This window comes from Anabrus simplex, chromosome 4 (assembly GCF_040414725.1).
Source record: "Anabrus simplex isolate iqAnaSimp1 chromosome 4, ASM4041472v1, whole genome shotgun sequence".
NCBI classification, from domain to species: domain Eukaryota; kingdom Metazoa; phylum Arthropoda; class Insecta; order Orthoptera; family Tettigoniidae; genus Anabrus; species Anabrus simplex.
In genome coordinates, this window is record NC_090268.1 from 200,994,908 (window position 1) to 201,021,883 (window position 26,976).

The 26,976-nt window shown below is 38.7% G+C and overlaps 1 protein-coding gene across 1 annotated transcript in view; it reads left to right on the plus strand.

Annotated features, from left to right (window-relative positions):
* The window catches only part of Rok (Rho kinase), a 387,800-nt gene that overhangs the window by 265,086 nt on the left and 95,738 nt on the right, over positions 1–26,976 (plus strand). The window contains exon 26 of the mRNA XM_068227374.1: positions 22,093–22,297. Within this exon, the coding sequence (XP_068083475.1) occupies positions 22,093–22,297 (205 nt within the window). The remainder of the gene's footprint in view (positions 1–22,092; positions 22,298–26,976) is intronic.

The window sequence follows — 26,976 nt, forward strand, 5'->3', positions numbered from 1 at the left end:
ACAATAGCTAGAACTCCCATGCTGAGCTCAACACTTGCATTGTTGTGAAAATAGTGTTTGGAAATACTTAAGTACTAATATTTTCAATATTTTGCAAATTTGAGGTACCCTACAAAAGTAATTTTACAGAAACAAAGAAAACCTATAAGGATGTGTATTTACACAAGTAAATAAACCTATATTATTGGAAACATGTATGTAATGTTTCTTTCATTCAATAACAGGTGGTAGAATGAAAGCTCACATGATTGAAAATTAAAGAAAATATGACCAATATACGATGTCTTTTGACACAAAAGGTTGAAGCTGAAGATTGTCTTTTGACACAAAAGGTTAAAGCTGAAGATTGTACAGTAGTAGTCCATTATAGTGAGAATTCACAATGGCTAAAAATTTACTCGCTCTAACGGATTGTCGTTATATCTGATTTTTTATAAAAGACGGGGAAAAAACCCGTTCAAATTAATTCAGCTCTGCTGTGTGTTGAGTATACAACAAGCTCACAAATCAAACGCAACTCAACCACACCAATAACAATAATTATAACATCACGGCACAGCTACATATGGAAAAGGAGCCACCACTTTGAGTCCAGTGCCACTCAAATTTTATGGATGTCACAGGACAACATGATTCAATTTTCATATTCAATTTTAACATAAAGCAACAAGATTCAACACACAGCAGTGCTGAATATACATATTTTATCCTAATTGTATCCATTCGCCTGGCACTCTTTTTGAAACTTGGAAAGTGTTTTATTCTATGTATATACATGAAGACAAAATCTTTTATACATACGTGATAATTTTACAAGCAAATCATATCATTCAAACATCAACCAAGTTTACAACTATGTAAATAAGACTTGAACACAGAAGTGAAGTGAACTGAACAACACGCAAGACATGAACGTTCTTGTGCATGAAGTGTTCCTACATACAGTAGAAGTCCGCTATAGCGAGTACGGCATATAACGAGAACTCCGTTATAGCAACGACTTTTTTCTGTCCCTTCAAAATTCTTATATTAAACTGTGTATCGCCCTTCGGTTACAGCGAGAACCCTATCACTGGCGCATCCGTTATTACGAGAGATTAAGCGCGCACAATTTTTTCCATTACCGATATTTATGCACCCAGCAATGATATTGCATGCGATCGATTACCTTCGGCATCGTTTTCTCGCTATGTGCACTAACGATTTCTCTCGTCAACATTCAAAGGCGATGTCGGAGTCGATTATCAATATCCGTTGACAGCTGTTCTGTAAAGAAAATTTGAAATGAAAGAGAACATATTTTCGTAATAAATGTGTCCGATAACGGTTGTTAACTCGTTAAAAATTAAGGCTGACTAAACGACCGCTTAATACTGCTTTTACGTAAGAATGGTATACACCTCGAGATATGGCAGAGTGCTTAATTGATTTCAGAGGTTAGTTTATATTTTGTCGCATCTGGTTAAATTACGGAAAGGCTATTATGAAAATTTATAGCGATCATAGTGCGTAGGAATTTCATTTCAGCTGCCTGAAGTTTGGAATTATCTCTATTGGTCAGTGTTGTGGTTTCGAGATTGTATGTAAGAATTGGTGTATAATAGGACTTGTACAATGTCATTTTTGTTTTCATGGGTATTTGCTCATCCCACAGCAGGTGTCTTACCTGGTGGTAAAATTGTGTTGCCTTATTGATTCGATTGTTCACCTCATGTTTTGCTAGGTTGTCATTTGATATAACGCTACCCAAGTATTTGAAAACTGGAACGCTGTCCAGTTGAGCTTCATTTAACCTGACTATTGGTTCTGCTCCTTCCCCATACACTTTCATCACCACTGTCTTGGTCTTGCTGATGTTTAAACCATATTTCTTAAACTCCTCATTCCAGCTTTGTATTCTCTCTCCCAATTCCTCTTCTGAGTCACTCCAGATCGCAACATCATCTGCAAATGTCAATCTTATGTTAATTTTAAGGACACTTCCTCTAAAGCATTACTTTGTCAATTTTATATATTTTTCATCTAAACAGTGTTATGTGGCTGAAGATGTTGATAATATACGAAACATGTACCACTTTTGACCATTAAAAATTGCCTTAAGCAATCATTGTATCGACTAGGTGGAAAATAAATAAATACTTAATTGTGAATCTATTGAAGTGCGATACGGACCATGAAGCTGATTTTATGTAATACCGTATTTCCTGGCATAATCATCGGAAAAAATAGTAGGGTGCGACCTTTATACAAAGAATTTTTAATACCAGTATTTGTATTACTCAAAAAATTTATTTATAACTAAATTGTATTTGATACAAATTTAAGATGCACGTAATACTCGCGTTTATACATCAAAATAATTAAAATAGTCTAAAACAAAATTCATAATTATTCGCAACAATTTGGCGAACGTTTTTCCAACCTGAAAATAAAAATGAATGTATTAAGTTAATTGTCATTAATTTGAGTAATAAAGTTAAAATATTACACTTGCAAAAAATTATCGCTTTGTTGCGAAATACGGGCTTACCGGTATGCAATTTATTCCAGATCTTCTGTGTCACTATCGCAGGTTTTGGTATCTGATGCGCCGTCCTCGCCGCTGTTAATACCAGAATCAGATTCGTTGTCTTTCTGCCACACTGCGTCATCTTCGGATCCGTCTAGTGCATTCGAAATCCCAGTCCTTTTGAAGCTCTTGGAGACTAGTTCAGGTGGTATAAGATCCCAACTCTTCATCACCCAAGAACATAACAAGTCCAAGGGTGGACGCCTGATATTCCAGCGGGCGTCAATTGCTGATCGCCGCTCATCATCCACTCGTAAAATCGACGTAAGTGGTCTTTAAAGGGTTTATTAATACATACGTCTAGTGGCTGCAAAGCAGATGTTAGGCCACCAGGAATGACTATCTGTCGTGTCTTATTTTTACTGAGAAGTTGCTTTACTTCGTTCACGAGGTGACCTCGGAAACTATCTAAAACAAGCAGAGCTGGTTGTTTTAGTAGTGCACCAGGTCTTCTATCCCACACAGTTTTAACCCAGTCCAGCATGAGTTCTACGTCCATCCAACCCTTTGGTTGCACTAGTACATGAATTCCACGGGGAAACCGTATATTCTTAGGTATCGGTTTCCTCTTGAAAATGATGTAAGGCGGCAACTTTCTTCCGTCAGCTGTAATGGCTAGCATTGCCGTGCATCGCAACTTCTCACTACCGCTGCTTTTCATTAATACACTCCATGATCCTTTTAGCACATTAGTGCTGTTGCGAGGCATATCAGAAAAGATTGGAGTCTGATCGGCATCACCGATTAGAGAAAGCAAGTACGAAGTTTCCTTGCGCAAACGTATGACAAATCGATGAAAATTTACAATCTTGTCCATGTAATCAGCAGGCAACTTTTGGATTAGTGGTGTTCTCCTTCGCACTGACAGATTGTGTCGTCGCATGAACCCCTTAATCCACCCACGACTCTCTTTAAACTGAGTTATGTTGTGTTTGCGCGCTACCTCCCATCCCTTTATTTGAAACATTTCATATGATACACTGCAGCCGTTGCTACGTATTTTATTGACGTACATAAACACTTCTTCGTCAATTATAGGAAACTTCCATGTTTTAGGACCTCTAAACGCACGTCTAGAAGGGTTTGTGCTTTTTAGCTTGTTTTTTAATTTCCGCCAGTCATGCACCAACTTTCCACTCACTGAAAATTTTCTTTCTGCAGCTCTGTTCCCGTGCTGTTTAGCGAAGGCAATGATGCTTAGCTCGCAACCCGCAGAATAGTTTCTATATTTACCCATAATCGCTTATAAATCCTTCACACATTAATGTTTTGCAATATAAATGACTTTCCGTACTTGTTTACTGTTAAAACAAATGATTTCTTTCCGTTATTGTTTACTGTTAAAACAAATTATTTCTACAAACACCCCAAATACAAATTAAAAACTTAAGTCTCACGCACGCATGTCTACAGTAATCACATCAGTCATAAACAAATAAATGCATCTGTGATCTGTCCATTCCAGATCAGCCAATACTGTTAGGCAGCAAGGAAGCATGCAGCAATTTGTTATCAGTTGAGCTCGTTGGTTGCGACACACTAGTGCGCTTGCGCAAAGCTCGCAAACCGGAGCACGGATGTCTTCATACATCGCTCTAACTAGCGCGGTGTAGATCTACTGTAGTTCACAATGTTCCGAGACATCAGTAACAAACATTCATTTTTTCAATTTCTTTTAAATATACGGTAATTAGGTTAATATTTCTTCCCAGTTATTGATGATTTTACATTACATTACTGACGAGTTTATAAAATAAAACTTCAATACCATTGGTTAATAATTATCTTGACTGCTTGGGTGAAAGTTTTCATCCCATGCCCGGACACTTATGACGTAGTAGTAAGATAAGAGTCTAGCGATGACAACTGAGACATCGTAAATAATTCAGCCGACCGTGAACTGAATAATTCCGTGGAAATCTGCATTACAGTCTTGGATTTCACTTCGTGCGCAATAACGCAGGAACCGGCCCTATGGTGTAGGGGTAGTGTGCCTGCCTCTTACACGGAGGCCCCAGGTTCAATTCACGGCCGGGTTAGGGAATTTTACCTGTATCTGAGGGCTAGTTCGAGGTCCACTCAACCTACGTGATTACAATTGAGGAGCTATCTGACGGTGAGATGGCGGCCCCGGTCTAGAGAGCCAAGAATAACGGCCATGAGAATTCGTCGTGCTGACCACACCACACCTCATAATCTGCAGGCCTTCGGGCTGAGCAGCGGTCGCTTGCTAGGCCAAGGTCCTTCGCGACTGTTGCCCCGGGGGCGGGTGGTTGTAATAATGCAGAATTCTCTCAGACCTCTTGTCTACTAGAAGACAAGTGTGTGTTGGTACCGGTATTTCCTGGCGAAGTTGTCAATAAGCGATAACTTACAGCCTTACGTATTTCAAATGAGGACTCATAATATGTAGGTGGTGAATAACTTGTACACTGTCTCGCGACCACGTTGTCAAACTGCCGATAGCCTACCGGTAAGCCATGTGTCATACATATACCGGTATTATTTATTTATACGTTGTGCAACATCTCGCAAATGTGACTGTGTTGCCAAATTTCCCATAAACCATACACGTATTTAAATTGTGCAATCATGTGCAACTTACATTGCAGTTCCACTTACCTTTTAACCAGATTGATGAACAAAATTTGGACTGCGACGATTATGCGATTAAATGTTTAAAGTCTGATTTTTTTATTAAAAATAAAGGATGCGACGATTATGCGGTGGCGACGATTATGCCGGGAAGTACATCTAGATTTTGAGGTTAAACTTATACACAGTACATATTTGAGGCTATACAAATTTATACTACATATTTGCAGGGAAACCCTGTATTAGTCATATTTAACATTTAATAAAATATAACCAAAATATACCAAACATCATTGTACCGGGAGGTACACCTCTACGCTGCACATTTAAATCTTGCACCTAAAAGAACTCCTCTTCTGGAGAAATCTTGAACTGGAAACTACACCTACTTAAACCGTTACTCAGAAGATGTCACTACAGAAATCTAATGAAATTTTGTTATTTTGAAGTTTCCTATACCGTGTGAATTTCTGCTTGTTTTGTTTACCCTTCATCAAGAAGTTTGGACTTTTTTAACAGATGTCACTGCTAATAAACTATGATCTTGCACCCTGGTGCAAAGTGGAAGAACCTTGATTTGAAGAAGTTTTGTATTCATAAGTTGTTGTTTTTTTTTAATTATGTTCATTCATTTTTGGGTTGGCAATATTGATCTTTTCTTTCCGCCAGTTTTGAATTTAGCCAATCACGAATTTCTGTAATTAATTTCCCGCCTATCACAGGCTTCTTCCTCGATTTCGAGTGTAACGTTTAAACTAACCAATAAAGTGAGAGGGTGTGGCTGATTTATTCATGAAAGGTCTCGAACTTTCTCCGAGGGTTTATAAACTGCGGATTTTCACGTCTCTTGGCCATGTATTTGTCATCTGACTTAGTGTGTGTGTCAAGCGGGAGGCGGGAGGCACCTCTTTCATTTGGCAGCAGTTCTTCAGCAAGGTAATGGCCAATTAACGTCTTTATTTCTTGCTAGCTCTGCAGTTTAACCCGAGGGAGAGGTCCGAAACCTTAACTATGTAACCTACTTTTCTGTAAATGTAACCGCTGCCGGCTTTTGTAATAACTTCATAAAACTTTAACTGTAAATCGGGGATAGAGAGTGATGTACCCTCTCGAGCTCCCCTTCATATTGGTTTGAGGTGACTACGTTTTGTAACTGGTTTTCTTCCTTTCCGTAATGTCTTAAATTTTTTTTCGTATACAAGTCACCTCCATAGTTTGGGAATAGCCCCTGTTTCATCGGCCTAGTGCCCTTTAGGTTTTAAGAATGCATATTTAGGAGTGCAAGTACACACCTCCATTCAGTTTGTGTTTCGGGCCATTTACTTAACCTGTTCTTTTCCGCTACGGTCCAATAGGTTGGGTACTAGATACCCCTGTTTCAAATTTGTAAGTTGTGCCTTGATGGCAAGTGATTGTAATTTTCTTATATCGCCTTGAATAAGCTTGGAAAACGGAGAGCATGTTAACTCTTTTTCAAGTGTTGTAAAAGTGCCTCTAGGAGGCTTGATATTGTAAATTACGGAGCTAGTGCTCCATTGTATTAGGGGATTTCTGCCCTTGTAAAATTGTGCTCTTTTGTAAATTTGAGCCGAGTGCTCAAGAATTGTGAAGCGAGGGGCTGGAAGCACTGATTACTAAAGAATTGTGAAGCGAGGGGCTGGAAGCACTGATTACTAAACAGTCAATAAATTTTGGATTTTCTTGCTTTGTCTAAACTTTGTCATGGTACCTGATATGTCATTGTTATCTCACTAAGTGAGAATTTGTTAACTTGTTGTTTTTGAAAATATAACCTTCCACTTCAGTTTAATTTCTTTCTTGACATAGTAGTTAGACCCATTCACCCTGGCACATTCTTTCACCTCTGCTGGTCCACGAGTAGAAGCGTAACAATCATAATTGAAGGTTTTACACCAGTTACGATGTCGTACCTGCGAAAAGTTTACAGTAATGCCTTTTGGACTGAAGAATGCTCCTGAAACCTTTATGCGACTGATGGATAAGGTATTGTCAGAATATGTTGGAGATTTCTGCCAAGTGTATCTCGATATCTTAATCCACAGCAACAATTTTCAAGAACACCTTGTGCATCTAAAGGAAGTGCTGGAGTAACTTAAGATTCATGAGCTGACTTGCCAACTGGAGAAGTTCTACTTCACACAGTCCCGCATAGTATATCTCGATTATATAGATGTTGATTCCCGTAGGGAATTTGAAATATTTGTCCCGAATGAGTAAATTTATAATACCAGTATAGTTGGTCCATTATTGGACATTATAAATTTTCCAGCTAACTTATTCCTGGTTGCAGCATTTCACCCCAGTGTGCTAAGTTGGGCCCATCAGTTGGTAAATAGCACACCTACAAAGACGCATGGCTAGTGCATATCGTGGAGGCCACTGCGTGGGCTGCTTGGGGCAACTAGCAGTGCCAATGCATTATGAGAGACTTCGTCTCATTTCCAAACATTGATGCCTGCCTAGCCATTAGATGATATAGATGTTGATTCCCATAGGGAATCTGAAATGTTTGTCCCGAATAAGTAAATTTATAATACCAATATTGTTGGACCATTATTGGACATTATAAATTTTCCAACTTAGCACACTGGGGCGTAACGCTGGCAACCAGAAATGAGTTAGCTGGAAAATTTATAATGTCCAATAATGGACGAACTATAATTGTGTTAGAATATCTTGGCCATGTCCTAATACCTGAAGGTTTAGAAAGGCAACCGGAGAAGAATCGAGCTATCGAGGAAACTGAACGCCCGCGGACCAAGCAACAGGTACGTCAGTTCCTTGGCTCGTGTGGATAGTATAGCAGCTTCTTGCCACACTTTGAAGAGAAGGCAATACCAATCACCAATCTACTCCATAACAACCGCCCATTCCGATGGACCAGCAAGGAAGAGGCAGCATTCCAAGGCATTGAGGCTGTGATATGCAATGCCCCCGGTCTAGCCCATCCCGACCCTCAACGGAAGATGTGCCTGCAGACGAACATCAGTGATTCAGTCATAGGAGCAGTGTTGTTCCACAAGAGGAGTGACAGCGGAAGGGGCATCAAGTATGCCAGCAGAAAGCCATCTCCCACCGAGAAGGAAGCCTTAGCCATGGTGTGAGCCGTGGGTAAATTCAGATGCTACTTAAAGCGAAGGATGTTCCAGTTTTACACTGATAACGCAGCTCTTAGATGGTTGAACTCTGTTTCTGCCTCGAAATCTAAACTGATGTGATGGGCTCTGTTAATTGCAGAATTTGGGAATCTGAAGTTAGGATCACCATTGTCAAGAGGGATTTTCCACAAATAAACCAGAGCGAACCCAATGAACCTGTTCTTATTGCCATCAAGAAGGAACTTGATCTGGGAGTAATCAAGCAATGGCAATAAAAAAGCGAGCACAGTAGGACCAACATTCTGTGGATTTGGAGACAAAACTCTGATAGTCGACTAGTCCTGAGGGAATTAAGGACTTGCTACAAAAGCTTTCGGGTTAACAGAGGGCTCTTTATTTACAGATCACACTTCTCCGACATGCCTGCAGTATTACATAAAATCAGTTTCATGGTCCGTATCGCACTTCAATAGATTCACAATTAAGTATTTATTATTTTCCACCTAGTCGATACAATGATTGCTTAAGGCAATTTAATGGTTAAAAGTGGTACATGTTTCGTATTTTATCAACATCTTCAGCCACATATATATTTTCTCTTGAGTTTTTGTTTGTTTTAATGTTGTCAATCTTATGTTAATTTTAAGGACACTTCCTCTTAAGCATTACTTTGTCAATTTTATATATTTTTCATCTAAACAGTGTTATGTGGCTGAAGATGTTGATAAAATACGAAACATGTACCACTTTTAACCATTAAATTGCCTTAAGCAATCATTGTATCGACTAGGTGGAAAATAATAAATACTTAATTGTGAATGCCTGCAGTAGTGGTGATCCCTAGACAGCACACGATGGACACCCTCGAAAAGTTCCACGACAGCACTGAAGGCGGATATCCAGGAGGTGAAGAAACATATCAGTCTATTCGACGAAGATTCTTCTGGGTCAATATGTGGAAAGACATTTGATTATGTGAAAGGGAGCTACATCTGCGCCTTCACCAAGGCGAGCAACATGAAGGCAGATTCCAGTCACCAAGGTTGAAGACCCCTACGCCCTTGGGAGGTCATAGCCGTGGGCTTCATGGGTACTTAACCTAGAACACCAAGGGGTAAAATAGGACTCCTAGTAATCACCGACCTCTTCACAAGATGGATTGAAGCCCTTCCAATACCAGAAGCCCCGATGGGACGCATCACCAGTCTTCTACAGGATGAGGTATTCAGCCACTACAGTTATCCACAGTGCATTCTGTCAGACAATGGGAGTCAGTTCACGTCAAGGAAGTGGCAGCAAATGATGACTGAATGGGGTGTGGAGCACTGGACCACCCCTATCTACAACCCAAGGGCCAATCCGATGGGACCAGGAGCTAAGAAGGATGCTACGGGTCCACCTAATATACAAAGAACATCGACTGTGGGACCATAAGATATCACAGTCACTCTTTGCCCTGTGACGACGCATCAACCGTGTCACTGGCTATTCCCCAGCAGAGCTGTTCCTTGATCGACAGCTATACAGCACCGGGGATTGGGAGATTCGTTCACCACCCACTTTTGGTGAAGATGATGCAGCTATTTCCCTATCAGAGTGGCAGCATAAGCAGCAGCAGGACATTAAGGAAAAGCAAGCTTTGGCCGAGAAGAGATCCCCTACCCAGGCCAAGGGTCAAGATGTTGAAGAGACCCAGATCTTCCTACCAGGCCAACAAGTACTGTGACGTAACCACCCAGTCGGTGATAAGATTGGAGGGTTTCATGCAGGTCTAGCATGTAAGTGAGTTGGTCCCGTCGAGATCGATAAGCAGGTGGGCCACAGTGTCGACTTACTAAAGACCAACCCTCCTGTCAAGGTTCATGGATCGGAGTTGCTGTGAGTCACCCAATCACTGCGCATACAGAGTAAGCCTGGTACTCCCACGGTTCCACCTGGAGGAGAGGCTTACTAATGACACAGCACAATCTGGTCATGAGGAGAACGCATGAACTACCACTGAGGAAGAGGCTGGCAGCAAGGCAACAACGACCCCCGTCATGGCACGATTCGGTCAAGAGGAAGAGAGCACATCCAGCGACGTCGAGGAAGAGAGAAGATATAATCTACGACCAAAGCAAAGTCGATGAGTATGATAGACTGTTGAAATCACTGTTCTTCAAATTATAGGGTGGATATTGATGCAAGTGCAATGGACTAGTATAAGTTGGAAACAATTCCCTAACCCATGGGTAAATAATGAAAAGATCGAGCTCTGTTGTTATTCTTCTTCTTTTATGACCACATAGGGCCACTTTAGTCAGTCCGTCGTTCTGGTCTCTTTGAAGGGATTGTTCGGGCTTTGCAGTCTTCCCAGTGTTCTTCAGACGCTCCGATCTTTGTGCCCTTTCCTCATTTGAAAATATGCGTGTTGTTGGTTTGTTTTGTATAAGGGTAAAGCGGAGGTTTGTATTCTTGAGTTTTGTATTCAATTTTATCTTATTTGTGGTGTCTTCTGTTGTAAGGCCTATTTCCTTCAGATCCTCTCTTACTTCTCTGATCCATTTACATCCTGTTGTGGTATTTTTTGAGACGAGATTGTGTTGTACTAGTTGTTTCAGAAGCCTCGAATTCTGCATCCTCATATGTCCAAAGAATCCCAGTATCTGTAATGGGTTCTAGCTCTTTGTACACAACTTTTTTAGGTATTAACCACCACTGTCCATCTTTCTGGTATTTTTTGTTGATGCAAGTTCTTCCAATCCTCCTTTCAATTTTCTGAAGTCTGTCAGTCTTTGATTTTTTATTCAGGTGAAAAAGTGTTTCTGCTGCAAATGTAGCTTCCGGTTTTATAACTGTGTTGTAGTGTTTTATTTTTGCATTTATTGATAGACATTTCTTTTTGTAGATATCCCATGTTAATTTTTGTGCTTTAGCTAACCTATTCGTTCTTGTTTGGATTGAGATTTTTTCATTCAGGTTATGTGTTATTATTTCTCCAAGATATTTAAATTGAGTTACTATTTTGATTTTATTACCATTTATGGTAACTTCTTTTAGTTGTGTTGGTTTTTGGGGCATAATTTCTGCTTTTTCAAGTGATATTTTGAGGCCAATTTTATTTGCAATGTTTTGCAGTTCTGATATCTGGGTTTTTGCTTCTTTTATGTCCACTGCTAGTAATGCTAAATCGTCAGCGAAACCCAGGCAATTTGTTTTGATTTTTCAGCCAATCTTTATTTTGGGGGGACATTTCCTAAACCATTCCCTCATTACCATTTCTGGAGCACAAATAAATAATAGTGGTGAGAGCCCATCTCCCTGCCGTAGTCCAGTTTTAATTTCAAATGTCTCTGATGTTTCACCCCTAAACTTCACTTTTGATTTGGTGTTAGTGAGAGTCAATTTTGTCATGTTTATTAAATTGGGGTGTAGTCCAAGGTGTCTTAAAATTTTGATCAGAGATTCTCTATGGATGCAATCATAAGCTTTCTTGATATCTACAAATGTTATCAGCATATCGCTATTTCTTCTCCTGTTATAGTCCATTATCGACTTAAGACTCATGATCTGATCAGGACAGCTCCTCCTGAAACCTCCTTGATATTCTCCTAGTTCTTTCTCAAGTTGTAAACTTATCCTATTAAGGATGATTATTGAAAATATTTTGTATGTTATGTCTAGCAGCGAGATTCCCCTGTAGTTATTAGGGTCGGTTTTGTCTCCTTTTTTGTGCAGTGGGTGAATGAGGGCTGTTGTCCAGTGTTCTGGTAGTTCTTCTTTAATCCAGATAGAGACAAGTTGTTAATGTAGGGCAACGTTTGCTGATGTTCCTGCATATTTCCAGATTTCCGCAAAGGTCTGGTCTTCTCCTGGCGCTTTGTAGTTTTTTAATTTATTCAGGGTTTGGTAGACCTCCTTTATTGTGGAGGGATTGATGTTCTCTGGTGGTGGTGGTGGTGGTGTTGTTGTTGTTGTTGTTATTATTATTATTCACGCAGTTATGTACAGACTTTATTTGATATAAATGGTGGTCGTAACCAAACGTGAGGTTATGTCACGACATGTCTGCTCTATGTGTCGTAGTTTATGATCTATGTATATTAATAAGAGTTCATTTAATGTAAGAACACGTACCGTAATTAATAGTATATAATTTATTATTACCTGTAAATATGATGTATACCTGGCAACTTTCCTGATTTATGCGGGAGATCACAATTTTTGACAGTTTTTCCTGCCTCCCGATTATTATTTCTCCCCATTTTAGGTTATTTTTTGGTGAACTTCAAACATTAGTTTTCAAATCCTCCCATTTATGCATTGTACGGCAGTGACCGGAATTCCTGTGCCCATTGGCCACTTTCAAATGAAATATCAACATTTATTAATACGAGAAATACACAGTCGTGCAATGTTTATTGAAACCTGTATATCGCGACGTTTATATCGATTGTAAATCTCTCGTTCTCGCGTGCTATGTTCGTGTTTGTTCACATCAGTCTAGTCGATTCTAGACTAGTCACTAGATTTGGAGTCTATTTTAGTAATTTATTGGCAGAATTTCAAAGATAGCTACTAGTGACTTTTCTATAGATTTTAGGAGCCATTTGGAGACAATTCTGGCAAATTTTAATTTATTACTTGATCAAAATAGCATTGCGCGCTTTGCATAATCGTGTGGATGCGTGATGCAATATATTAATCTATGCATTTCCATCTGAGTGCATCACTGGTTCACACATGTGGACCATGAGTTTTCGGAAAGCTTATCAGAGACCGATCATCTCACTCGCATACTTCCTGTGAGGAAATAGAGATGTGTAATTTTGAGCCTTGTAGCCTCGCATAGCAACAGTCGGGTTTTGAGACAATAAGTGTTATAATATATCATAGTACTCCTATATTGTACAATACATGTAGAATAAGCAGTTTTGACCAATTGTATCCTGAGTTTTCCTGATTTTCATATCAAAATCTCCTGATTTTTTTTATAAAGTTGGCAGTTATGATGATGTATAAATGTAGTGTAATGTTGTGCAACGCACGGTAATAGTTGAGAACAACACATCTTAACACTAGAATTGTATAGTAAATTCCATTCATTGGAAATAAGTTATTGGAGACTCTAGAAATTACGTGAAAACATGTCGTCATACTTTTCTAGAAGCCTGGCCAGGCAATGTATGTAAAGAGGCAGTCTTGGGTGTTGGAGTAGAGTTGCTAGTGAAAGTCGTTAGTCAAGTATGTGAACTTATGTTGTAAGCTTGTTGTGTTGGTAATTTGCTAACATGCGAATGTTGGAGCCCTCTTCTTCGTAACAGTTTATTCGTGTGTGTGTGTGTATAATGTGTATATAATCTGTAAATAAAACAGTGTACGCAATTGACAGTATTTCCTGTGTGTGTCTTCGTGATTACGAAAGAATAACCTTACCAAAATTTAACCAGACACAAGAAAATAACCTCAAAATCAGTTATGCGCTCTGCCCTGTCTTGAGGTGTATCACATTCTTACTTGATTTCAGTGTAGAGTATTAAAATTAAGCGATCGCTTACTTAGCCTTTATATCTAACGAGTTGACAACTGCTATTGACGACAATATTTACGTATTTCTAATTTTCTGTACGGAATGGCAGTTGACGGGTATTACTAATCAACTCCGACATCTCCTTCGAATGTCAACGAGAGAACTCGCAAGTGGACATAGCGAGAAAAGTATACCGAAGGTCGCATTTTGTGGCAAGTGCTTGAGTTTTCTTATTCAGACAAGGTCACCTAACCTACTGTAGCTTAAGGCAGATGTCTATTGTATTCACTCCGCTCGCTGTACACAGGCTCAGAAGCTCTGCGGCAGATGATGCTCTTTTTCGTTCACAAGATTACCGATAGGAGTGTCTACCAGCGATCTACGAACTGTTACCAACTGTTAGGACATTATACGATACTAGTAAATTACATTTTTTTCTTGCCGTGCGGGCAGTATGCACCGTGGCGATAGTTAAGAGCCTCTCAAATGGAGTGTGGCCCCCAAAAGGGGCTACTGTTCTCGTGACAGAGCTTGGCCTGGATTTGCAAAGAGAGGTTACAGCTACTAAATTACATTTTTTCTTGGCGTGCGAGGTAACGCTGTGTTTTTATTTTGCGCGGGTTGGTAATGGAAGCAGCGGGTTAGGAATTCTGGGAATGATCTCATGTCGGGGAATGGCTGTGCTCATACTTGGCCGACTAGTGGTCAATGGCGTGTGAAATCTTTCATTAGGTTATAAATGTAAATATGCCTTTTTGGGCCTGCTGGGTGGGTCCCTGGCATTGGTAATGAACACATCTCTCTTCTACAAGCATTTTAAGGTATAATTCATATATATCTCTTAGCGAAGTTGTGTGTTACAGACTGGAGTGTATACATTAGATTTCTACCTAACTTAACAGCTTATGTAGGCCTACCATGAAAGTATATATCCAGCGCCAGTAGAGAAATGATAATCTTCTCGCTATAAATTTACATGATAATAGCCTTTCGCCTTTCCGAAATTTAAACAGACGCGAGAAAATACAAAACTAACCTCTGAAATTGATTATGCCCTCTGCCATATCTTGAGGTGTATCCCATTCTTACTTAATTGCAGTATTTAGCATTAAAATTCAGTGATCGTTTACCTCAGCTTTTATTTTTAAGAGTTAACACTGCTTTCGGACACGTTATTTACACATTTATTACAAACACATGTTCTCCTCTTTCATTTGCATTTTTATTTATGGAGCAGCCATCGATGGGTATTACAAGTCGACTCCGACATTGCCTTTCAATGTCGACGAGAGATCTCGCTAGTGCACATAGCGAGGAAACGATACCGCATATGATCGATCGCATGCAATATAATCGCTGGGTACATAAATGTCGGTAACGGAAAAAAATCACACACACTTAATCACTCGTAATAACGGATGCATCAATGATAGGGCGCTTGCTGTAACTGAAGAGTAATACACGGTTTATTATAGGAATTTTGAAGGGACAGCAAAAACCTGTCGTTATAATGGGGTTCTTGTTATAGCGAACTTCTACTGTATTACATTTAGGCCAAAAAACACAAGTTCTTTTTGTTTCTGGATTATAGGCCTATTACTCTTTTCTGTTTTCTTAAGCCACATAACAATCCTACTTAAATCATTTTCCCGTAAACTTTTTCTTACAAAACGTAAGCTAACTCTTCAATCTTTTAAGCATCCCTTGGTTGTAGGTTATGATACAAATATGGGTACTGCTAGGGAATTATACCATGTTTGTAAAGATCCATGAGGTCTTTCAGTATTTTTTAGGTTGCAGTTTTAGAGGGTTTGAATACGTCTTTTTTTAAAGCAAATCTCTCTATTGAAAATCCTTTATTCATGCGCTGAACCTTCATTTTGAGGATTAAGTTTTGAAGTTGTAAGTTACTTATAGTATATGTGGTCTGTCATTTTTCTGGTCCTAGAACCGTACAAAATCCAGCTAGTGAATATTTCGAATATTTGTATCTGTCTCCTTATTCTCGAACTCATTTTCCTGAAGATTCATAAAAATCATACATACATACATTATCATTATAGACTGTTATGCCTTTCAGCGTTCAGACTGCAAACCTCTGTGAATTAACTAAACGTCGCCACAATCCTCGATTTGCAACTACTGTTGTGGCCTCATTTAGTTCTATACCTCTTATCTTTAAATCGTTAGAAACTGAGTCTAACCATCGTCGTCTTGGTCTACCTCTACTTCTCTTACCCTCCATAGCAGAGTCCATTATTCTCCTAAGTAACCTATCCTCCTCCATTCGCCTCACATGACCCCACCACCGAAGCCGGTTTATGCGTACAGCTTCATCCATCGAGTTCATTCCTAAATTAGCCGTTATCTCCTCATTCCGAGTACCCTCCTGCCATTGTTCCCACCTGTTTGTACCAGCAATCATTCTTGCTACTTCCATGTCTGTTACTTCTAACTTATGAATAAGATATCCTGAGTCCACCCAGCTTTCGCTCCCGTAAAGCAAAGTTGGTCTGAAAACAGACCGATGTAAAGATAGTTTCGTCTGGGAGCTGACTTCCTTCTTACAGAATACAGTCGATCGCAGCTGCGAGCTCACTGCATTAGCTTTACGGCACCTTGATTCAATCTCGCTTACTATATTACCATCCTGGTAGAACACACAACCTAAAGACTTGAAATTATCGAACTGTTCTAGCTTTGTATCACCAATCTGACATTCAATTCTGTTGAATTTCTTACCTACTGACATCAATTTAGTCTTCGAGAGGCTAATTTTCATACCATACTCATTGCACCTATTTTCAAGTTCCACGATGTTAGACTGTAGGCTTTCGGCACAACCTGCCATTAAGACCAAGTCGTCAGCATAGGCCAGACTGCTTACTACATTTCCACCTAATTGAATCCCTCCCTGCCATTTTATACCTTTCAGCAGATGATCCATGTAAACTACAAACAGCAAAGGTGAAAGATTACAGCCTTGTCTAACCCCTGTAATTACCCTGAACCAAGAACTCATTCTGCCATCAATTCTCACTGAAGCCCAATTGTCAACATAAATGCCTTTGATTGCTTTTAATAATCTGCCTTTAACCCATTTATGCCCAGCGGGTCGTTTACGACCCACCCGAAAGAAAAAATTCTGCCGAGCGTATTTTTTGTTGTTTCGCGTTGATAGCGCATTTAGTGTGTGTAGTAAAATTGCCCGCACTGCCGTATCTTGGTTGGAGCAGTTTTCCCGCCAAAACGCAGATGCTGCGCGGCAGCTAGTTGAGTCATGGTGGAACCTGCATCGCGCTCTCGCCGTTATTGGTAAGTAGAGTGGTTAAAAGTTTTAAATTGTAGTATTCAGTGTGTTCATGTTGTTTGGGGATATCTGACGCATCTTTAGATGCCTTTACTATTTCAATATGTCAATTCGTTCTAACAATACACCACGAATAACATAGTGTGGGTCGCAAACGACCCGCTGGGCACAAACCACAGAGCAATAGTACTTTAGCGCATCTTTGCATTTAGATGGTTACAACACAAGGGATTGGCGGAAAATGTTCTAAATTAGTGTTTTTGAAACAATATCCACTATTCGGAGCACATTTAAGTCGTCCATTCATTAACTAATTAGCAAATTACAGTTTTTAAATACTTATTTCGTCTTTTTCAGGCGAAAAAATTTAACTACTGCTGAAATTCTGTCAGAGCTTGAGGTATTGACTGCCAGCGATATTCCTGGAACATTAGTGGATGTTTTTATCACTCCACCGGATGATAAGCCTATTCGGGCGACGAAGATGATTGCTGCAATCCAAACAAAATGGGTGGGTCACAACTAGGGACTGAAGCATAAGACTATTTATCAAGGTGCAAAAGCTAACGAAAAATGCTCTAAAGATGTTGACTTAGCGGAAAGCGTTGTTTTGAAATTCTGCGATGTTTTGTCTAAGTTTTACCCCAGTGTAAGCTTCTTTTTTTACTGCGATACATTTTTTTACTTGCTCAAAGTTGTTGTCGGAGTTAAAAAGGAGGGATGCGATGCACTGGCACGGTTTGGGCTAACCGGATGGACGGCTGCCATTGCCAGACAAAAAGAAGACGAGGAATAAAAAAGAAAGGGGATACTTTGAAAGTGCAGTTGACAAAGAAGATCAAATAGTGGCTGTGACATGGAAAGACAACAACGTTGTGAACATCCTGTCAAACGAGCATGGCGTAGAACCTGTTGGAGAAGCTGGGCGGTACTCATTCGCACAGAAAAAAACCTGTGAAGATACCTCAGCCACATTTTGTTTCTAAATACAACAAGAACATGGGAGGAGTAGAACAAACGGACAATGTATCTACTTTCCGCATCAGCATAAAAGGCAAAATATGGTATATGCCAAGTCTGCTCTGGCTTCTAGACGTTGTGATGAGCAATGCTTGGATTTTGTCGAAATCTCACGGCATGAAGCTTGACGCCTTGGCTTTCCGACGATTCACTGTGACCAGCTTGTTAGAGAAGTATGGAACCCCTCCTCGCAATGTTAACACGAGTGCACCAGTGACTGAAGCCCTGCAGGAAAGCCACGGTAGTCATCTTCTGATGGACAATCAGCCCCGGCGACGTCGCGTCTGCGAAAGTAAAACTGTCCGAGCATGCCAAAGACGTGCTGTTGCCTTACACCATTATTGTTTTGGAGAATTCCACAAGAAGTAAAGTGCAATGTGTAAATGAGAAGGTGTTTTAGCTTCGTAGCTTAAAATTTTGACTTATTAAGTTTTTTTATGCAAGACAAAATGTTTTATAATAATGATCCCAAAGCCTGTTGTGCCATTTCAGTACTGAGTATTCAAAGGAATGTGTAAGACTGACTAGGAAACTCGACTGATAGTCTATTTTATATTATTAATGTTAATGTTATATTTTGATACTCTTTACATTTGTAGGAGAGATTCCTTTTTATGGCATTTAGTAGAGAGCAACTTCTTATTAACATTTTCTATGTGCTTTATAATACTTGCCTCTGTAGTAGATGTGTCATTTTCATTTTTCACTAATAATGAGTCATAAAATACACCAGTTGTTCTTCTTTTATCATTAAAAATATACCATGATGAACCCAAACATGTAAATAGCCAAAGCTCATGTTGAAGATATGCCCCTGGAGTCCATGCCCAGTGGGTCGTTTACGACCCATGCTGTAATTTTTAAACAACAACAACAAATATTTTAAAAACAATTTTCGGGGCGTTTTTTGGACATAAATAAACTGATTCCAGTAGTCAAAACCATAAAATTCGAAAAAAAAATTCTTGGGCATAAATGGGTAAATTCCATAGTCCTCCAGTATGGCGAACATCTTTTCCCTCGGTACCCTGTCATATGCTTTCTCTAGATCTACGAAACATAAACACAACTGCCTATTCCTCTCATAGCATTTTTCAATTACCTGGCGCATACTGAAAATCTGATCCTGACAGCCTCTCTGTGGTCTGAAACCACACTGGTTTTCATCCAACTTCCTTTCAACGACTGATCGCACCCTCCCTTCCAAGATGCCAGTGAATACTTTGCCTGGTATACTAATCAGTGAGATACCTCGATAGTTGTTACAATCCTTCCTGTTCCCTTGCTTATAGATAGGGGCCATTACTGCTTTTGCCCAATCTGAAGGTACTTTACCAACACTCCATGCTAATTTTACTACTCTATGAAGCCATTTCATCCCTGCCTTCCCACTATACTTCACCATTTCAGGTCTAATTTCATCCATTCCTGCTGCCTTATGACAATGGAGTTTATTTACCATCCTTTCCACTTCCTCAAGCATAATTTCACCAACATCATTTTCCTCCTCCCCTTGAGCTTTGCTGTTCACAACACCTCCAAATCATGAACTTTATTTTGACACATTTAAATAACTCAATATTTCCTTGCCCTGATTGCTGTTCTTATGACTGTGTACCATCCTGAAGGATCAAAAATGATTACAGCTTTACTTTATTTGTATATTGGCCCTATGTACATGTACGCTTTAGTATTCCATTTGAGTGTGTTCACATTCAAAGAAGAGGCAGTCAGTTTGTGAGTTATTAAGAACCGATACTCTGTAAAGGAACTGCTGCAGCTGTAATTGTACACTGTCAAGTTGTACACAGCCAAGTGCTGTTTATATTTAAAAAAATGCTTTTGCATTTGTTTTGGGACACTAACAAACAGCTTCAAAGTCAGATTCACAAAAATGTAACTCCTTGCAGGGCAGTTTCTTTGAAATTATCTTTGTACTGTCGAGCACAGCCTTTTTAGCACTGTCACATTATACGCAATGCTAGATGTACAAATAATTCATTTAAAGTTAAAACTGTCATAATTAGTTGTAAAAAGTTGTTTAAATACTGTAATTTTTTTTTTTCACTGAACATTACAGTGAAACATTGTTCGAGGGAGCTATTCATATGTGTATAATCATATGCATTCTTCCATACAATTTTGAGTAAAGGGAATGAAAATTAAACAAATGATTGTATTAAGGTAATAATGGAAATGTAAGAGGATGAATAGAATAATTAAGGCTAGATTCTGAGAGAAACTAAATTAGCCCTAACTAAACCCTAGTCTCCTTCTCAGCAACTCTATTCTCTTGAACACTGTAACATCTTCATTTTATGTGGTATATGTGTGAGACCTAGAAATTAGTAGTTTGTTCTTCGTATTGTGAGAACTGGTGAAAAGGGCAAATTGGGTAATATGAATTTGCCAGATTAAATTATTAGATCCTGTGTGGATTGAAAATCAAACATCAGTCTCAATAGACCCTTCCTGTCATAAGGATGGGCTTGCAAGAGACTATTAATTCTGCAGTCTGTAAATAGTTCTGACTACCTTGGACACAAAATTATGAGTATTTTAGGAAAGACTATTCCTTTTACTGCAGTGTGAGAGGCTGAAATTGTACATGTTCATTCTTAAGTCCAGAACAGACCTAAATGTGAACATACGATAACTTCTCTATGCCAGCCTCTTTCTGCCTTTCCATCCTCCTTCACACCTTGTCTCTTCTGTTAATTATATGTACTCTTGACATCTAGTGCCTGTGCACTCTGCTCTTTCTCTTCTCATCACACTGTCCTTAAGCTCATACTAGTGATGGTTTAACATCGCAGTAATTTTTGTCCTATTACTCTTCAATGACTCTTCTTAGTTCCTTGTTTTTGGTACATTATTCTTCCTTTCAATTTTTATCTTGTTACTATTAAAGATAAGCAGCTTTAAATTAAACTTTTATCACACATTCCATTGTGAAGTCTCATTCAGCCCATATCGTTATGGTGATATTCAGAAAGATCAGACCATAAACAGGAACATGTAATGGGATACACACACCGAAAGATCAGTGTGGGATAAGGGAGCAATAGAAAAAGGAAAGGACAAACAAGAAAACTCAAAAGTATGCAGATAACCTCCATATCCTCATAACTGCCTTCTTCAAATAAATGGGCTCTCTTTCCTCATCAATTGCAGTTCTACTTCATCTATTTCTTCTCGGTCTCTGACTAGCTCGTTTCTACTTCCCAAATTCATCAGGAGGGCAGGCATCAATAGTCATTGCAGGGCCTGTCTGGGCAGATCCTTCTTGGGAAATGGAGGATAAGAAGAAAGCCAGATGAGGGCAGGGAAAAATCATATGAAAAGATAAAGGTGAATACAGGTGGTAAAAGAATCCATTTCTCCTCAGTGTTTCTCCTGTGTGTTGTGGATGTGTGTGTTTTATGTACATACACACACATTAATTTTCTTCCCTTTCCTTTACCTGTGTTTCTTCTTATTCATCACTTCCCACATCAAGATTAAAGATCTGTCCAGGGGCCCCTCAATGAGCATTGAGGCCCTTCTAATGAAGCTGGAAAGCTGAAAAAAGTTCATCAATGGTTGAGAGGAAATGGATTTAGAAGACGTAGGATTGATGAAGAGAGAGCCTCTCTGAAGACAACAAGCAGTGTGTGAAGAAATGGAGATTGGCCATATGTTTTTTTGTGCTTGTCATTATCTCCTCTTTCATTTGCTAAGTCTTTTCACATTGACCTGTCACTGTGTGTTCCTCTACATGTTCATGACTTGATTTGTCACTTGTTTGTTCCTCTCTATTTCTTGTGACATTTACTGGTAATTAAGTTAACCCAAGTAAAATGTAGATGCATGTGAATGTCGAGCTATGGTTCTGAGAAATCATGTGTAACAGTAGTTTAAACCATTGTTTATCAGAATTAATGTTCCATTGTATGCTTTTGTATTTCATGTTAACATTTTGCTATTTTAGCTTTTGTATGCTGGGGAAGGAGAAGCGAGAAGGCCAGATGATGGTAGTATCCTGCAGGATCCATCCAGAGATGATAAACCAGGAACCATTTCGTTGAAAGGACACGAGTTCATTCAGATATCATATCATATGCCAACCAATTGTGAAGTGTGTCCTAAGCCACTGTGGCACATGTTCAGGCCACCACCTGCTCTCGAATGTAGAAGTGAGTAGTTCACATAAAGAAATAAAGTGGTTTTACTCAATGCATGCATCTTTTTCTGGAGCATTCTAGTAACTTACAGGTAACTTCTTTGGTTGAATTAAAATGAAATATACATTTATACTGAGCTTTCCTCAGCTTCTCCGTTACTTCTGGAGTCTCTGGAGCCATCCTGGCTTATTTGGGTTTTTGCCATGGGTTTTTCTTTTTGATGCCACATGTTTTCAAGTGAATAGTCCACCATAGGATTCACTGGAATCCTTGACTGTGTAAAATGAGCAATTCATCCTCTGTGCTTATCGTGCCCCCTCCCCTTCCAGACAGAATGTACATTTGTACGTATGTAATTATTTTGAAGTTTTGATAAAAAAACTTTTTGTTGTATTGAGGTAATTTGAGAACATAGTAGCAGTCTACTATAGCTGACGCACGTGCGATAAACTGATATAACTTGAAAACAATATTCTCTCACCCATGGGTAAATAATGCAAGTATCAAACTTTAATAATAATAATTATTATTATTGGTGTTGTTGTTGTTGTTACATCATATGTCCTGTACATACGATCGATCACGTTGTTTGTGATGTTATGTCATGAAACATGCACTGTTATATAGATATTTATATCTGTTCAATTAATGTAAGAAATTGTATATAATTTATTCCTACCTGTATATATACTTTGTAATTCACTACAAAATTGTAAAACACAATGTAGCTTCCAGAATTGCACTAGTTCATGGTAGAATATTCTATCCATTATAACGATGTTGTTAAGCGCACTAGAATTTTCGAGAAGTATTATTTGTAACGTATCTCTCTGGAAGCCTTGCCAGGCACATTATAAGGAGGTGGGCTTGATGGTAACAAGGAGTTATTGTTTAGTAGAGTTACGGTGTAATAGGAGTTTCACTGGTGAACACGTATTGTGGTTAACTGACATGCCTATGTAGGCAGTCGGTAGCCATCTGTTTCAACTGTGTTTCAAGGTTGTAATCTCTATGTGCTGTGATCCGCAGTTGTTAAAATGGCGTATGTTGATGTTCTCAGAGTGAAGTGTTCTGTTTGTGATACAGTGATTAAGGTTGTGTGTATTTAATTTGTAAATAGATGTGAATAAATAACTGTACTAACTGACAGAATTTTGTGTGCGTCTTTGTGGATACATTATAACAAGTACTGCACATGATGCTGATGATGATGCTTGTTGTTTTAAGGGGCCTAACATCGAAGGTCATCGGCCCCATTGTAATGGCTTTTTTTATGCCCCTCGAAAATTCCTATATTAACGTGTTTAATATCCTTTGGTTACAATTAGAACCCTTTCACTGATTTTTCTGTTATTACAAGTGATTTAGCGTGCATTATTTTTTCCATTATCAATATTTCTACACTTCATCATTTATATTGAACAACAGCTGAATGTACTGAAAAGGAGGATTGAATAATGGGGAGTGAGGATCAGTGTGGAGAAGAGCAAGGTAATGGTGATGAGTAGAGGAAGTAAAGAAGGAAAAGGAGCTATCAAAATTGGTGACAAGGAACTGAAAATAGTAGAACGCTTCAAATTCTTTGGAAGTGAACTGACAGGAAATGGAAGAGTGGATTTGGAAATTAGTAGGAGGTACAACTGGTAAGTGCCTTTTATCACCAGGTATGAAGATTAATATGCAATGAAGATGTACCAATGTACAAGGGATATTGCTTACCTATAACATATGCAGAAACCTGGACGATAACTCGGAGAGATGAGAGCAGAGTATGGGCAGATGAGATGAAATTCGTGAGGAGTATGGTACAGAAGACAAGGAGGGATAGTGAGAAGTGAAGACAGGAAAAGAGCTAAATATGCAAAAACTAAATGACAAACTGGAGCAGAACAGATTGAGGTGGTTTGGACCTGTCAAGCAGATAAAAGGACTGCCAAAACAAGCACTGGAAAGACAGATGACGGAAGAGAGGATGAGGAAGACAAGATTACGCTGGATGGACTCTGAGAAGAACAGCTTAGGAGAACAGAACCTAGACTGGAACTCAGTGTTGCATGAGGAATGTTGGGGAGAGAGGACAAAGTGGAGAGGAACCATATTTACCCCCACTCGGTGTCAGCTGGAAAAGGGGAATTGACGATGAACAAAAATAATTTTCCATATAGATTTCCTGCCACATGTACTAGCGAGCACCAAGTGTTCTCGCCAACATTTGAAGGCAATTATTACCCATTGACTTGCGACTCAAACTGCTGTAAACAGACATTAAAATTAAAACGAGGTGGAGAGTTTTTGTCATACATGCATAAATAATGTGGCCGATACCAGTTGTTAACTCGTTCGAAATAATGGTTTAAGTAAACTGTTGCTTAATTTTAACCCTTTAGGACCAGATATATTCAAGGAGGGCGTGCCTAAGAGGACCAGCTGTTTAGCATGTGGTATGGTGGAAAAAAAAGACCAAAGCGTTCTAGGCGTATTTTTCACATCTCCTTTCAGTAAACTAAAACTTAGTCTGTAATAAAGGTTTCTTCACGATTCTGTTTTCAAAAACTTGAGAAAACAACCCTTTTTCATACGAGATGTGTCATAGGTACGACATTGTAACTGGTGTAAAACCTTCAATTATTATGTTTAACATATTTTAATTATAGTTTATTTAATGCTAAATTATCTTTTATTAAGTGTTAAAAATAACTAGTACATGGTCTCCCTGTAAATATGTAGTATAAATTTGTATAACCTCAAATACGTATTGTGTATAAGTTTAACCTCAAAATCTATATAGTCGAAAGTAGTAGAAAATTCCATAATGTTCATATATTAGACTTATTGTACTATAATTTGGTATATATGAAGGGTTCTGGAAACTTACTGTAAGGTTTTATTATCCAGATACATGTAGAGACATTAGGAATGTTGTAGAAATTTCTATGTGTATTAGTAAACAGAAAACGAAAGTTCGAGTTGGATCCGTTGCTGGAGTACTCCATTCGACTAGCTGGTCGATCGATGTTTCGAGTGTGTTCCATTAGAGTGTTGTAAGAACCCTTCCAGAAATCGATAATTCTAGAGGGTTGATCGAATCGTATATATATCGAGCTGTCAGTCAGTGAAGGCAATTCTTAGTTCTTAGGACTCGGGCAAGTGATGGACTGTGAGTAACTGTTTCGGCTCCGAGGCGGAGTCGGTGAGTTCAAAAGATTGGATGTTATAGTGCGCGAGTGAGTGTTGTTGATATCTGTACTCGTCAGAATCGACTTCAGGGTACTTCGCTATTAAGTGTTGTAGTGTCATTTGCTACTGTGTAAAATTGTGTGTTGTGACTTACCGTGTAAATAAAGTAATTTATACAAGGAAGTGAACGTATTCTTGTGTGATATTTATTTACGTAAAATGAAATCGCATCGCAGAACGATAGATGTAAATAGAGGCAGTTTGAACAACATTAATTTTTTTTTTTTAAACATTATTTTATATATAGGCCGTACACTCAAAATGTTTTTTTAATGTTGAAACGCAATATCTGTAACTTCTAAACTAAGCAAAATTTATCAATGGCAAATGTATTATTTACATTCCATATTTCATTTTCCGTATTATCACTAAGTTTTTTGGAGTTTGGACTGAAATTAACAAAATATTGTTATTGTCAACTTCATCTGAATTCTAAAAGAAGCAGCACAGCAGTAGGCACACATTGTTTGCCTACACTTTGTAGATACAAAGCCAGAACCTCTGAATACCAATACACACCTACAATATAACACACTGAAACTGACCCAATAATGTTTTAAAATGTTTCCTCTTGTTTTCCACACTTTAAGAACTTATTTACAAATATATTTCGCATTGCACACACCATGGCATCCTTCTTGGCATTTGGTACACACAGTTCTCCAACTGGTCCTATAAGGTTTAAATATTATTATTATTATTATTATTATTATTATTATTATTATTATTATTATTATTATTATTATTGTGTGTTGTGACTTACCGTGTAAATAAAGTAATTTATACAATAATAATAATAATATTTTTGGCTAGCGGCTTTACATCGCACCGACACAGATAAGACTTATGGCGACGATAGAATAGGAAAGGCCTAGGAGTTGGAAGGAAATGGCTGTGGCCTTAATTAAGGATTGTGTGAAAAAGGGAAACCACGGAAAACCATTTGCTGCCGACGGTGATTTGAACCAACTATCTTCCAGGCACAAGCTCACAGCCGCACGCCCCTAACCGCACAGCCAACTTTCCCGGTAATAATAATAATAATAATAATAATAATAATAATCTTGTGACGTGAGACAGCAAGTAACCTAGTGCACTCTTCTCAGTTTTATCGTTTATTTGTTTATTTACAGTATCTCTTTTCCAAGTGGATAATTATTTTGAGTATTGTTTTCCCTTTCGAGTGATACAGCCATCGCCTTTGTAAATAATGCGTTGCTCGTAAACGTATGACAAGTTGCGGATTGTAGGCAGAAATCACAAGAACTCTGACGATAACTTGTTAGATGATTTATCAGATTTCTGCAAAGGAGATATCGTAAATAAATAAAGAAAGAAAGAAACCAATAAACGAACAAACAATAAAATTGAGAAGAGTGCAATATGTTACTTGCCACCAAATGTGGTTTATGTTGTAACGGCAACAGCAGACTGCACAGCTCGGCGATAAGGAT